General features: G+C 39.4%; 1 protein-coding gene and 1 pseudogene across 2 annotated transcripts; both read right to left on the minus strand.

The window, feature by feature from the left end:
• Positions 1 to 1,102: 1,102 nt before the first annotated feature.
• LOC116215848 (transmembrane emp24 domain-containing protein p24delta5-like) lies at positions 1,103 to 3,960 on the minus strand. Of its 2 annotated transcripts, none has more exons than XM_031551634.1 (4): positions 3,494 to 3,960; positions 2,086 to 2,298; positions 1,894 to 1,977; positions 1,103 to 1,586 (listed from the first exon to the last, which is right to left on the minus strand). In XM_031551634.1, exons 1-4 carry the CDS (start codon positions 3,713 to 3,715, stop codon positions 1,560 to 1,562), a joined length of 546 nt encoding a protein of 181 aa, XP_031407494.1. In that variant the 5' UTR covers positions 3,716 to 3,960; the 3' UTR covers positions 1,103 to 1,559. The 2 variants fall into 2 exon arrangements, with proteins under 2 accessions (XP_031407494.1, XP_031407493.1); XM_031551633.1 differs by having other exon boundaries at positions 1,901 to 1,977; positions 3,494 to 3,956.
• Positions 3,961 to 11,913: 7,953 nt separating this feature from the next.
• LOC116188759 lies at positions 11,914 to 13,750 on the minus strand (annotated as a pseudogene).
• Positions 13,751 to 15,583: the final 1,833 nt, after the last annotated feature.

Raw genomic sequence — 15,583 nt, forward strand, 5'->3', positions numbered from 1 at the left:
AAATTGAACGACATGGCACCAACTATAAGGTTCATATCAAATGTGACACGACATTATCTTTTTGTGAAAAACTAACAGGCTGCATATGTGTCCCAATTATTGCTAAATATATTTTATGTCTGCTAACCTGCATGGCCCAAACCACCTCCCTACCCGAATTTACAGTCACAGTTACAAAAGCCCTTGCTACAAAGCCAGGAAGGGGCCGAATTCCGATCAGGAGGAGCTTCGATCCGTGGGTTAATGGGCATAAATATATTAGGCAATAATTGAGGCCCACAAACATTTCACGTGTGCGTGTATGTATCCCCTTAGTTTTTTGAGTAAAAAGATAACATTGTGCCATGTGATCACGAATCTCATAGTTGGTATCATATCACGCAATTTTGAAAGTTTATGCCACAGCTGACATTACCCTTAAAGGTTATGTCGTGCCATGCATTTTGTCCTTTTTTTAAATTAAATTTCATCTTTTTCAGTTAAGATAAAATCCTATGAATTTTTCTTTTATTGTAATTTTGGCAGCGGTGCCTTATCTCTCTAAATTCTATAATTGTTGTTTATTTTAATTTCGACAAAAATCATATCACTTATCGTTCTATTATAAATTGCAAATAAGATTAAAGATTTCTTAAAAATAAAAGATCACAATAAGTGCCATATGAATTTCAATTTAATTAATTCCTTAAGCACCTGCACAACCACAAAATCTTGAATTTTTTTCCGGCGTGCACCTAATTTATTATCAATGTGAGGATTGCACACGATTTTAAAATACCTAAAAACTCTTTTACATTTTTTTTTTTGGGAAAGCAATTATATGCTTGTAAAACTAAAACTTCTATTAGAATATTAAATAATATTATTAGATATTAAATATGCATGATTAATTAATGTTAAGGCATTTGAAGAGTCGGAGAATGAAGAGCTGAGCTGAGCTACGCTAAGGGGTTAAGTTTTTTATGCAAATGATGAAATATGACGAAGTACGAACAAACACTAATCTCAAATGGCAAGAAAAATTGAAAATGGACATTAAATATGGACTCGACATAACTATATATCGGATCGGATTTGACTGGAAATTTTACTCTAGACTAGATGAGTAACAACCATCTAATGTTTTCTCAATATCTTCCATCCACCAAAATAAATAAAGTTCCGCTGTAGCCATAAACATTTTCTCACCTTTCTGGATTTTCACCACTAATAGCAAATAATTGAGCATGACCATATAATTTATCAGTACAGAGCAAGTGCCTACGATCTCAAACAACCGATATGGTACAAGAACAACTTTTGATATGGTACAAGAACTATTCTATGGCGTCCCCTGAAAAAATGGAGGGAAATAACGCCTCAGCAAGTGTAGATATTCCCATCATTTTCCTTACCGTGTAGATAAATCTCAACCTGTATGAAACACTGAAAAGTCTCTCATCTAAATGAGCTTCTTCTTTTGGAAGTAGCGCCTCAAGTACCAGAGCTGGAAAACCGATACGATAATGGACACACCGAGTGACATTATACTGAACCACGCCACCCTTGCATTAGTTATCTCACTGATTTCTCTCATATCCGCTTCCCTGTTGTCGTAGTACCACAAAAAGGGCTATGTTAAATAAGTAGAACTTCATTTGCTCGAACAATTACAGATAAAAAATTTAGCAAAACTTCTCTTCTTTATCATGAATTTGATTTCATTTGCATCGCATGTTTTTTAATTCTGCATAACAATGATCAGAACAGAGTACAAAAATCAATGACTCTGGTAGGCAGTTCACATCACTTCCTAACCTCAAGAGCTATAATCAGAATTCGACCATACTGTTAATACTTATCAGATGCATGATCATGTACTTGAATGAAAGAACGAAGGTAGAAAGAACTAACAGTAAACCTGTTCTTGAGGTAGATCAGATTGTTGTGTATGGCTTCAACTGCACCTTCGAGTTTCCTCAGCTCAAGTTCGACACCCTGGACAGCAGACAGAATATTTGCTCAGAAAGAGGTCTGAAGCAGATAGATACTTGAAAGTGGAAAGCTAAAGACCTATAAGAAGAGATGGAAAGGGGAAGGATTTGCCTCGATCTTTTCTCTCTTTGCCACAGAATCCCAATACTTAGCAGCAATTCCAATTTTCCAGTCGAGACCAATCGTTAATCCTGCACCTTCTTGGTGTTGTCCATTGATCCAGAAACAAGCCACGTAGTTCCCAGACACAGTGGTAGTGAATGCAAATTGATCATGCGTAACATTCTCATTGTGGTGAAGATTGTCGCCATATGGGGATGTAACCTGAAAAGCATGAAATGCATAATTTATAATCTTAAGAACAATACTTGTTCCAGCCAGAAAAAATTCACGAGTGTAATTGTTTGGGAGGCTTGTTTGCTTATTCACGACAATGAAAGTTGGACATACAGGTATCATATGATGAAGAACAGGAATTTTTACAGGGACAACATTTTGGAGATAGCAAATTCTCATTTCCAGGTATGTTTTGGAAAGCAGGACAGATCTCCTCATAAGTTTTCTGAAAGACTAGCTTTTACATTCTTCCCAGTATATTCACAACTCTCTCTCCAGAAAACTATACTGAAGATCATCACGTCCTCATTCTCGAGACCTAATCCATCCCCATTCAGTGGATCACAGCTAAACTAACAAGATCCGTGAAAGAAATATGCAACCTCATAACCCTGAGGGAGGTTCACAGCATAACTATTGACTTCTTTGATCATGGAAGCATATCCGTCAAAAGCATAGTACTAGATATTCGAAGCGATCGCTACTCTGTCTCTCTGAATTCTCTCTTCAACAACCTTGATACCAAATGTACATTCTTGAACTCAAAACACTAGTGCATTTAAGGTTCCGAACAACATAATCTGGCCATCGTTAAGATATTTATGAGAAACCTTAATATCTGTTTAGATATTCCACGGAATACACTCCCCCTGCCACTATTCTGCCTGACAATAATCGAGTAAGAAACTGACCTGTCCTAAATCTCGCTAGTGCACACGTTTACCCCAATTCAATTAATTTCACAAGTTGAGCCTTGAAACTAATCCAGCCCATGTGCGAGGGAGAGTATTGAGTTGTAGACAACTAAATCACACCACATTTTTACAAGCGTAATCAATAACCACGGCTCTGGCATCCCAAGATTTCTCGGCACACCCTCAACCACAAAACACTAGTGCAACTAAGGCTCCGCGACGCCGCTATTCTACTGCAAAGTCCAGCAAAAAAACGATCCTTGCTAAATCTCTTTCCCAGAAATGGAACATCTAATCCTACAGACAACAAGCTTCATTTTATCAAGAAACATTGGCCGGTCCAATTTCAGCATAATTCTGCCTGAATGTTCCGACATGAGACGGACCGAACTGCCTAAGTATGGCCTCAGATCACTGATTCTCTCAACTCGAATGCACCAGCAGCGAAGTAACCAAGTCGGATAAAGGGTGAAATCGGGGACGCTTACCCGGCTGGAGATGGTGGAGCTGCGGAGGTGGGCGTGATCGTCGTCGACGATGTAGTAATCGGCCAGAACGACGACGTTGCTTTGGATCTCCTCCGACACGCACTTGGTCCCTGAGCTCGGTATCGTCAACCATATGGCTTCTCCGATATGCGCGCGACCAGTCAAGCATAGAAGGGCCAGGAGCGCCACTGCTTTCTTCAGCTCGTTCGGTCCTCCCGCCATTGCTGTACGGAAGTTGAAAAGCTCGAGAAGTTGCTTCCGGAAGCAGCAGATCTAAACAAGAGACCGTTTTGTTTGCTGGTTCTCTCTCTCTCTCTCTCTCTCTCTCTCTCTCCACATCATGGCCTTTGGTCAACAGTTAATTACACGCGCCGCCACCGAAAGGCGGGGTGGCTCCTCGAAAGACGGCGCGCGATTATTGCACGCGCTAGATGATGATGGAACCCGGCCGGTTCTGGGCAGGCTTAGGCAGTTACTTGATAACGGAATAGTAGAACGATATAGAAATTCTATAGCTAGGGGTAGGAGTAGGTCGAGAGTTTGATTATCAGATAAAAGCGTGCGCATGGCATTGTACAGTCTTTCGATACAATTAAGTGTAACAATGAAGTGATGAAATGAAAATTTCTTTTTCGTGTATTTTTTAGTGTCCAATAAATTTTGATTAATTCGGAACGGCCAATTAAAAAGTAAAGATATTTCGACGTGAATTTCTTCCGTTCACTAGACTTGAACTTAAAACTTTGATTTAGGTAAATAGGTATCGAATCGCTTGAATCACCTTGCATTGTTGATGAAATTAAGTTTTTAATTTAATTTGGTTGATAACAAATGATGATTAAATCAAGAACAAAACGCATTTAATGAAGTAATTGAAAAGTTAGTTATTTGAATTAGCATAAATTTGTTTAGACTCATTACTAAGTGCAGCAAATTAAATCTTAAATTTCAATCCATTTTTAACAAATAATTATTTTCTAGTAAAAAGAAAATTGAATCAGAAAGGGGGGAGGATTTGGAGCACTGGAGCCTTCTTGGCATCCAACACTGCCCGGGCAAAATTGTTGGCGATCATTGAGGCCGCTGGCAACTGCGTTCTGTTGGTGATGGCAACAGCCGAGGCTCCCCATGGCTCCTCTCTCTCTCTTGATTTTTCATATATATTAGTGTGTTTGGATTGAGAGTTAAGTTGAGTTGAGTTGAGTTTTGGTTTTAATTGGTTTGTAATGATTGTATTGTTGAATTATGAGAAAAAGTGTGAAAAAGTAATAAATAATTGAGAGAAAATAATGATTAAGTAATGATTGTGTTGTTGAATTGTGAAAGAGTAATGAATAGTTGAGAGAATTTAATATAAAAAATTGAATTGAATGGTTAAAATATTTAAGTAATGATTGTGATGTTGAAAAATAAGTGGAGTTGAGTTGAGTTGAGTTGAACATTGTTTCGCGATATCAATGCAATGTGAGATTGCAAGGGACTACTGAGGCTGCCGACAACCTTACATTAAAGAGGTGGTGGCGCCGATAGGGTCCCACCCATCATTGGCGGGCATCCACCCTTGATTTTTGATCCCACAAAGCCGATTATGGAATCTCGAAAATCAAGGGGAGGGGCTCACTAGCTACCACCTACTCCTTGCTCGAGGTTGCCGATGACCTAAGGCGTGCATGGGTATTGTGATTGCCGACGAGGCCAGTCACCCCCGCCCTCTTATCGACGGGTAATCAGTTTACTGTTGGGATGATAAAACAATGGCCACTACATGGCGATGACAATTTGATCCCCAAATTCTACGGATGTTTTACCTATTAGTCCTATCTTGGACTTCCTATAAAAGGTGACTGAGCATCGCGAGAAATCATTAACCCTATTTTCCAGTATCGCCAGAAAAGAAAATTATTATGGAAAGCATTACTAGTAGTTAAATTTGATGCATTTAATCATCAAAATATTTGTTAAATAAATCTTAGTCGAAGTGCCTTTGGAATATGAGTAGGCATTAGAAGATTACAGCATCCACGACCTCGCAAAGGACTATTACCTCTATCGCCTAGAAGTGATGATATAGTCCAATATATGTGCATATCCATGCATAATTATTCAAAGTTGAAAATATAAATAGTATGACTCGTTATCTAGCTAGATCGATGATAAATCAACTTATTAGATACTACAGATAATAGTTTTGTGATCCAAATATTTTATAGCCGATTTGAGTCTCTCGAACACAGAATTTATTCAGGTAAAAAGAAGAGAAAAAGCAGCCTTAATATGAGATAAAAAGAGGACCCAAAGAACTTGTTTATAGATTAGGCGCTGTTGGTCACGAAGTAGTCATGAACAACTATTAATCAAATGTTAAGAAAAACTGAAAATAGAAAAATCATATGAACTCCACCTAATAATATGTCAGATTTGATTGAAAGCTATACACTAAACTAGATGAATGACAACCATCTAATATGTTGGGATAGGATTTTGGGCTTCGACCTGGTACGGCTCATCACGCCCAGCGACCCAAGCGAGCCTTACAAGGCCCAATCTGCATATGCATGAGACGGGCTTGGTCCCTTCAGCGAAGCCCTCTAGCGAGGCCCACAGGCGAAAGCCTGTCAGGAAGAATTATTATAAGGAATTCCCCACGACGGTAAGATACACTTCCTAATTTATTGAGATATAAGACATGAAAATATACCGAATATCCCACTATGGTGACAATGTAATCTATCTTAAAGCCCTTTATAAATACATGTACTTTACATGTTTTTCGGATGGAGAGACAATTCACTACTTTCCCCCATATTGATAACTCGTACTAACTTGAGTGTCGAAGAGGGAAATCGGGCACCGCCCCCCATCTCCCCTTGTGTAGGTGTTCGAGGCCGAACGTGAGTCTTGGATTTGGTTTCTCTATCAGCAAAACGCACGTGAATTGCTCATGGTTTCGGCTTGAATTTTGTGGTCACAACATTGGCGCTATATGTAGGAAATGAACATAAAACTAGTGCTTTTCCCGATTTTAGATCCAAGAGTTTGGCAGGATGGTTCTCACTCAGAGTCAGGCTCAATCCACACACAACTATCTCAGTATTGGGGGCTCTGCCATAACCCTGATGCACAGTTATCCCTGTAACGGCGTTCAACTACCTCCTGCTAATCACCAGGCCCTAGGTAACAATGGTCCGCCCTGCCAACAGCCAGCGGACAACTCTCATCGCGCTAGTCTCTACCTCACTTGATGGGGAGGCTCAAGTTGAAAAGGAGCTACTATAAGCCCTTCCACTGGAGAATAGGGATCAGGTTCGAGCCACCCTTTTCCAATACATGTAGATGGCTCTGAAGAATGCCTCAGTCCCCTACTAGGCTCCCAAAGTGGACTTGCTGAGAGTGAAGGTCCCCAGGCCCAATTAGAGTGTAGGGAATCGCCCAAGAAGCTCCAAAAAGATAAGAAAAATAAGGAAGGTCCGCGCCAGGAAGGACCTTTACTCCACATGGAAGACTCTGTTGTTCTCTTAAAGGTGGAGATGATAGTTGACGAACTCAACAAGCTTATAGAGAACCGAATCGTGGAGAATGAGAAGAAGAAACAAGGCATTATGCTCTTTGATGTGGATGACAAAAGCCCCTTGGCGAAGGAAATCCTTTCTACCACTGTACTGTGAAGTTTCGCTTTTCCCCAGATCACCCCTACGACGGCAAGTTTGACCGAGATGACCACATTGGCAGACATGTTACCACGCTGTTGAAAAGGGCTTCCGATGAGATGGTGAAATGTTTGCTCTTCCAGGGGACTTTGACTGGATTAGCAGTAGAGTGGTTCTATTCACTCCCCGTGGGGTCCATTTCTAGCTGCAATCAACTACGGGAGTTGTTTGTACAGAGGTTTGCGGGAAACCAAAGGATATATAAGGACGTGAATTACTTGTTCAGCATAAAGCAGTGAGAGATGGAGACACTTCGCACTTCTTTGGAGTGGTTGCAGAGGTACTTAAGGTCTTGATGCATGAAACCAGAACTGCATTCTAGAGAGGATCCATGCTAGGAGACTTCAAGAGGGACCTTATCGTACACCCTGCCCAAGACTTGGGTGACCTCTCTGCGAGGGCCAAGAGATATGTGACCCTCGAGAAGTCATTGGCTGCAAAAAAGAAAGGTAGGGAATGATCAGGAGAAAGGTGAAAAGATCCCCCTAGAGATGAAAGACGCCAAAGGAAACGTTCGGAACAGTTCATTCCTCTCACTGCCCCTCGTTCACTCATTCTTCACGAGGTAGCGAAGCTTAGCCTAATTAAGCCACCTCACTCACCCAAGAAGGGAGCAAATTCAGGCAATGATTTGTCCAGTTACTGTGAATATCACAGGGCATATGGCCACGACACTGGTATATACAAGCAGCTGAGGTTCGAAATTGAAAAGTTAATCTAACAATGGCACTTGAAGAAGTTTGTACGAGGCGGAGGCTACGACAAGAGCCCTACGCGGGTATCACTTCCTAAGAAGCGGGTTGACTATGAGTCCAGGAGGGAGTCTCGCGAAGGGGACAGACTGCGCGAGTGTCAACGTTATGACTGTGATGACGCTAAAGAAGACCATTGCGAGCCAAGACGAAGCACGAGGAGGGAGCCGACCCCCCAAGGGGTCATTAACGTGATATTTGAGGGAGAAGCTTCCAGCGGAACGTCCAGTAATGCACGAAGAGCTTATCCCACCACTTGAAAGTCCGTAGATATGTCTTCGATGCGAAAGCGAGTCAAGGACAAGGGAGTAGAGGACTCCATTTTAAGTTTCTTCGAGAAGGATTCAGAGTATGTGCTCCACCCTCACGACGATAAACTAGTGATATCAACTCAGGTAGGGGCTTACACGGTGAGGTGAATTCTGGTGGACACGTAAAGCCTAAAGATGTCATGTAGGGTATTTTTACTCTCTTCTTCTTTTTTTCTTTTCTTCTGAAAAATCAAAATTGGAGTTAAATTAAAGAAATGCCTCTATTTCAAAAGCAGTAAATGCATCGAGGGAATCTAGTTGGGTCCTCGTTGATGGTCCTCAAGTGCCGGTGGACCAAAACGGGATGCTGACAGGTTCATACATGACATCATCAACTGGCGATACGGATGTGGACTCTCTAGTTCGTACACAAGGCAGAGATGCAACTAAGAGAAAAGTTGGAAATGGAAAATCATCAAAAGGCAAGAAGCCTATTGCTGCTGATCTTGATGAGGCAGTACACGTTGTCCAGTCTCTAGTTACTGGTAGAGGCACTAAATTTGACAGATTGAAGGAATTTAAGGAAAAAGAGTTTGAGATCAGGTAGGAAGAAGTTTCAGCAAAGAATAGAGAAGTCGCTTTGAGACTCATTAGTACTGACACGAGTGGATGTTCTCCGAAAACCTTGTCATCCATAAGATATGTTAGACTATTCTCTTTCAAAGATTTTTAAAAAGTAGTTATGCACTCGCAATTTATGTTTGTAATGTTTACCTATGTAATGAAATTTAAATTTCACCGTGATATTTCCATTTGCAAATTGTTAATTAATCTACATTTTAAAAGCATTGGAAAGCAATTTAAAAGTAGCCGTTGGAATACTCTCTAAAAAATTATTTCACTTTCATGTGCACTCACTCACGTCCTCTCGTCTCCAATTCACATCATCTCGTCTCCAATTCGTGTCCTCCAAAACATGGTTGAAAATCCTAATGAACCCAACAACTTCTCCATGGATCCATTGGACTGGAAAGAGTTGTCGTTCGATGATACAGAGGAGCGCTGCCTTGCCTCCTTCTAAAGATGCAGTAGGCCATCTCTAGTGGAAGCTCTTCCTCCACACCGAAAAAGAAGACAAAAATAGGGATTGTAGGGCAGGTCATAAGCAGCTTATGTAGGACTACTTCATTTACGAGCCGGTGTATTTTGCGAGGCATTCTGACAATGGTTTAGAATGAGGAAACACTTGTTCTTTCAAATTGTCGAGGGCCTCTCAAGTGTTGATCCATATTTCCAACTTAGGGTTGATGCTATAGGTAGAGCAAGCCTATCCCTACTACAAAAATGCACGGCGACCAAGCGTATCTTGGCTTACGGAGTAGGTTCTGACGTCATTGACGAATATCTCCGACTAACATAGAGCATCGCGAACAAATGCCTTTACAAGTTCGTTGAAGGCATTGTCTCGGTTTTCGGGCCTTAGTACTTACGCCAGCCTAATGTAGAAGATGTCTAATGCCTATTATAGATTGGAGAGTCACGAGGTTTCTCGAGCATGATGGGCAGCATTGACTACATGCACTGAGAGTGGAAAAACTGCCCAAGGCATAGCACAATATGTATAGGGGTCACCATGGTCTTCAACTTTAATACTTGAAGCAGTGGCAGGACCTGACCTCTAGATATGACATTCATGTTTTGGCGTGGCTAGGTCCAACAACAACATCAACGTTTTAGACTGGTTACTGGCCTTTGATGATGTGTTAGAAGATCGTGCTCCCAAGGTAAATTATACCATCAATGACACCAATTATGCCTTGGGATATTATTTGACGTATGGTATATATCCTGAGTAGGTAACGTTCATGAAATCAATCCCTTGACCACAAAGGGAGAAGAGATAGTTATTTGCCAGATATCAAGGAAAGGTACCGAAGGACGTGGAGCGTGCTCTCGGATTTTTGCAGGCTTGATTCACCATTATATGTGGCCCTGCTCGATCGTGGTCCCCGGAGAAGCTTGAAATGATCATGAGAGCTTGCATTGTATTGCATAATATGATTGTTAAGGATGATAGGGACACCTATAATGTCAACTTCGATCCATGCTCGGATTACAATTATCCCCGTACTAGCGGCTTACCACCAATTCAACGAGGGGAGCAAAGATTTGCTCCATATGATGAATATATATGGAATCATATCTGGATTTGGGATAGAGAATACCATCAATAACTATAGGCGGACTTGGTAGAACATATCTGGCACTATGAAAATACCTGCAATATCGGCTAAATTTATTTTCCCGTTGCTCGTGTATTTTTGCCGTTGCTCTTATAATTTTCTTTCCGTTGCTCGTGTAATTTTCTTTCTGTTGCTCGTATAATTTTCAAATTTATCTTATGAATTTTATCAATTATTCATAGTTAATTATTTAATTAATATTATGATTTATTAATTAATAATTAATATTTTCACGTATTAATTATTTTTAATTAATATTTTAAGTTATATAAAATATGTATGTGGGTCCAATCAGAGACGATGACTGGAGCAGTAGTTTCTCTTTTGTTGAGTTTGTATCTATCTGATGAGGCGCCTATATGATAGTGTGAGGTCCAGAATAGAGACTTACATTGGAGGTAGTATTAGTAGTTAGACGGGTATCCTTTTTCAAATAATTAAAACATGGCCTCTTTATTATTTGGTGAAAACAATTTTACTTCCAATGTCTACAATGCTAAAGTTCCCTATTCTCACAAATCAAACATGCATTTTTTTTTTCTAGAAGTTCAATTCTGTTCTCCATCAATTCTTGTTCCCTATTTATTACATATTTCATGCAAACCAAACGCACCGCAATAGTTAAGATATGGATCGTCTCACATTATTGGGATAACTAAACAACGGCCCTACATTATTTGGTGTAACAATTTGATCCCCAAATTCGACGATGTTTTACCTCATAATTAGTCCTGTCTTCAACAATCATAAAAGTTGATTTGAGCAAACCGAGAAATCATATCTTCCAGTATCACAATCTTATTATGGTAGTATTTACTATTAGTAGTTAAAAAATCGAGGCATTTAAACATTGAAATTGCAATTTCATATAACTAAAATATCGGAACTTTTGTTCAATAAATCCTAGGTCGATGCACCTTTTGAATATGAGTAGGCATTAAGAGGAATAAAGGCTCCACGACCTCGCAAAGCACTACTATCCATCGCCCTAAAGTGACGACTTAGTTCAATATGTTTGCATACCCATGTATGATTCTTCATTGTCGAAATTCGAAAATATACATAATATGACTCGGTATCCAAAGTACATAAACTTATGCCGATATTACAAGTAATAAATTTCAGATCCCAATATTTTAAAGCCAATTAGAATTTCGGACACCAAATTAATTAATTCAGGTAAAAACAAAAAAACGGCATCCTTGAAATAAAGACGACGCAATGAACCTGCTGCTAAAATAATAGGCTTTGTCATTTGCCAAGAAGGCATGAACCAATGTATCTATTCATAGACCATCTTCTCACGTTCGTGAATTTTCTTAAGCAAATGAAAGAGAACGACCACATAATTTTCCAGCACATAGCAAGTATTATCGATCTCTCAAACTGTTGATATGGTACAAGAACAACTTTCGATATGGTACATGAACTACTCTCTATGCCGTCCCATAAAAAAACGGAGGGAAATAAGGCCTGAGGCAAAAGTAGATATTCCCGTCATTTGGAAACAGCTAGGCAACGAAAGTTTCTAGCCTAAATGAGCTTCTTCTTTTGGAAGTAGCGCCTCAAGTACCAGAGCTGGAAAACCGATACGACAATGCACACACCGAGGGTCATTATACTGAACCACGCCACTCTTCCATAGGTTATTTCACTGATTTCTGTCATCTGTGCTTCCCTGTTGTGGTAGTTGCAAACACAAAATGGGCTATGTTAAATAAGTGATACGTGCTTTGTCCGAACCGAACCCCTAAGGAAGAAAACGGTAAAACGTGTCCTGGCCACTCAATATTAGGCAGAAAGAACTAATGGTAAACCTCATCTTGAGGGGGATCAGACTGTTATGTATGGCCTCAACTTGACCTTCGAGTTTCCCCAGTTCAATTTCGATAAGCTGAACATCAGAGAGAACGTTGAGTTAGAGGTCTAAAGCGAAAAACAGTTAATCAAAACCAGAAGCTAAAGACCTATATAAAAAGCAAGAGAGGGATTAGGATTAATTTGCGAACCTTTTCCTTCTTTGCAGTAGCAACAACATGATCCCAGTCTTCAGCGGCAATTCTGATTTCAGCAGCAACTCCGACTTTCCAATCGAGAGCAATCATTAATCCTTCACCATCCATGTGCTGTCCATTGATCCAGAAACAAGCCACATAGTTCCCAGCCTCAGTGGTAGTAAAGGCAAATCGACCATGGGTCACATTCTCATTCTTGTGAAGATTGTTGCCCTTTGGGGATGTAACCTGAAAAAGATAGATTCAATTTCAGCATAAAATTGTTCCAAATGCTTGCTGGCTCATTCAAGTCAATGAAAGTTTGACGTGCAGGTACCATATCTCTAATAAGTTATTTCTCACAAGACTGATCTTTTACATTCCTCCCAATATAATCACAACCACTTCTCCAAAGAGCTTCATGGAGAAGGTCAGAGCCCAATTCTACGGACCTGATCGATTCCCCTTCAAATGATCAGAAATAAACTACCAGATTCATTAAATAAATATGCGACATTCCATCCCCACGGGAAGTTCAGAGCGTAACTACCTACTCGTGTCCATCTGATCATGGCAGCACATCATCAACAAAAGGCGAAACAGGGTTGGATATTCAAATGAGTCGCTAATCAAACTCCTTGATGCTAAATCAACGTTCTCGAACTCAAAACAGTAGGGCATATCTACTTAGGTCCCACAGAACATATGTTAAACGGACTTGGTTTAGTTATAACCTCAATATCAGCCTAGACATTCCAAGAAATACATTCGCTCTGCCACTATTCTGCCTGCCTGATAATCGAGCGAAAAATGTTCTCCGCCACGGTACCCAGAATATGGAGTATCCAAATGATACAGACAGTAAGCTTCAGTTTCTCTCTATCAAGAAACAATGGCTGGTTAGGAAGAACACTACTAGGTCCGATTCCAGTACAGTTCTGCTGCAATATTCCGATACGGGATGGACCGAACTCTCTTAGTATGCATTGATCAGATCCCTCACATATTCTCGCGAGTTCAAAGCATCAGCACTGAAATCACCAAGTCCAATCAAGGGTGATAGAAATTAGAATAGATACGTACCTGGGCGGAGATGGTGGAGTTGTGGAAGTAGGCATAGTCGTCATCGAAAATGCAGTAATGGCAAAGAGGACACCGTTGCTTTGGATCACCTCCGATACACACTTTGTCCCCGAGCTTGGTATCGTCAACAATATAGCTTCTCCTACTTGCACAAAAGCAATCAGTGCCAGAAGAACCAGAAGCGCAACTGCTCCCCAGTGGCCACGTACAATCACTCTCTCCGCCATTGCTGAATGGAAGTACACAGGATTCGAAGAACTTGAGTAGTTTCTCCCAGAAGGGAAGCAGAGCCAATCTTTAACAGAAAAAACTGTTTTCTGCTTACTGGTGGGCTCGGTTATAGTTATTAGTAATTAGACGAGGTACCTTTTTTCTAATAGTTAAAACATGGCCCTCTGTTATTTGGTGATAACAATTTAACCCCTAAAGTCTACGATGCTAATTTTACCTTTCAGTCCACCGGTCTTGGACTTCCTAGTAAGTAGATTCAGGAATGCATCATTGAAAATTTGATGTTTGTATCGAGAGAGGGTATAGCGTAATGGCGCATTTCTTGCCTAGTGATCAAGATGTCCCAGATTCGATACCCAGTGAGGTTATCTGTGTCCTTTTATTAAATATTTAGAATTTTTATTTCAATGTACTTAGTTCATGGGTCTCCAAAAAAAATTGATGTTTGTGATCTGTGTTCTCTTATATATTTTGTGTATATATATATATATATATATATATATGTTACATACTAAAAATTTGTGTTTCAATATGATTTTTTTCCTACATGATTTTAAACATCATTATTATTGGGATTCGTCTGCATTTCATTGAGAGAAATTAGAGAATTATTCTAGTTGTAGTACAATTAGATTAATATGAAAAGTTCATTAATAATTATAATAGAGCTTTGCATCCATGTTACGTGCGGTTGGTAAACTAGTTAAAATTATTTTATTAAAATTTTTTTTAAAAAAATTATGTTAAAATGAAATAAGGAAAAAAAAAAGAAAACTAAAAGCAATGGAAAGTGAAGGTAGAAGAACGGGCAGAAGGTGGGGAGTAAAAGGCGGAAGTAGGGCATGTGACAAAAGAGGAGAAGAGATAGAAAGTCATGGGAAATTACAATTTTATCCCTACATTTGATTATTTTTGGTTTTCAATTTAGTTAGAGTTATTGAGGGCAGTTTAGTAAAATCACTATTAAAATAATTACAAGGGGACATAAAAATATATATATATATATACACCGTATACAAAGGGTAAAATGAGGGGTTATATAAATGCAATTACTATTTTAACCTTGACTACGGTATGCACTCGTGCGATGCAGCAACGGAACAACAACGATGTCCGTCTCTTCTGCCACAAGGATCAGATTAATGTAATCGGGAATCGATGCCAAACTCAGGGACTTGTGTTGCACTAGTCAGGAACTATATTGACGTAACGCATGGACTAAATTGATGTAACGGGAACTAAATTGATGTAACGAATGATTAAATTGATGTAACGCAAAGACTAAATTGATGCAACATGGACCAAATTGATGTAACGAGTGACTGAATTGATATATCGAGAGACTGAATTGATATAGCGAGGGACTGAATTGATGTAAGGAGGGATTAAATTGATACAACAGTGCGAAAGTCGAGAACCAAATTGATATAACTGAAAAGTTATGGACGAAATTGATGCAACTTGTGAAAGTTAAAGACGAAATTGTCTATTTACTCATAATTATGTGGCTATCATTAAGTACCAGAGGAGGAACTACTCTCCATGCAGATTCAAACTCAATTCTCTTTTTTTTCCCCTCAATTACACTCGTGTTCTGTGTGGTACCTTTTAAAAAAATATTTTTACAGGCTTTTTTTATATCTCAAAAAGTGGTATATAGTATATATACACATTCTATATTTTATAGCATTAGTAGTTTCTTTTAAATAGATTAATTTTTTTTTCAATTAAGAAAATCAAAATAATGCATGTGCTATGCGCGTAATTTATTAAATTAATAAAAAATCACTTCCTAATTAAAATCGAAATATTTTGAGAGATTATCATGT

This window comes from Punica granatum, chromosome 8, assembly GCF_007655135.1.
Source record: "Punica granatum isolate Tunisia-2019 chromosome 8, ASM765513v2, whole genome shotgun sequence".
Classification (NCBI taxonomy): domain Eukaryota; kingdom Viridiplantae; phylum Streptophyta; class Magnoliopsida; order Myrtales; family Lythraceae; genus Punica; species Punica granatum.

Bases quoted from the DNA above. Each gene is read 5' to 3' on its own strand.
- LOC116215848 (XM_031551633.1), bottom strand. From the start codon at position 3,715: ATGGCGGGAGGACCGAACGAGCTGAAGAAAGCAGTGGCGCTCCTGGCC. The intron at 2,299-3,493 runs GTAAGCGTCCCC...CATGCTTTTCAG, and splicing joins GCTCCACCATCTCCAGCCGG to GTTACATCCCCATATGGCGA. The intron at 1,587-1,900 runs GTTTACTGTTAG...CTACGACAACAG, and splicing joins CTGATCTACCTCAAGAACAG to GGAAGCGGATATGAGAGAAA.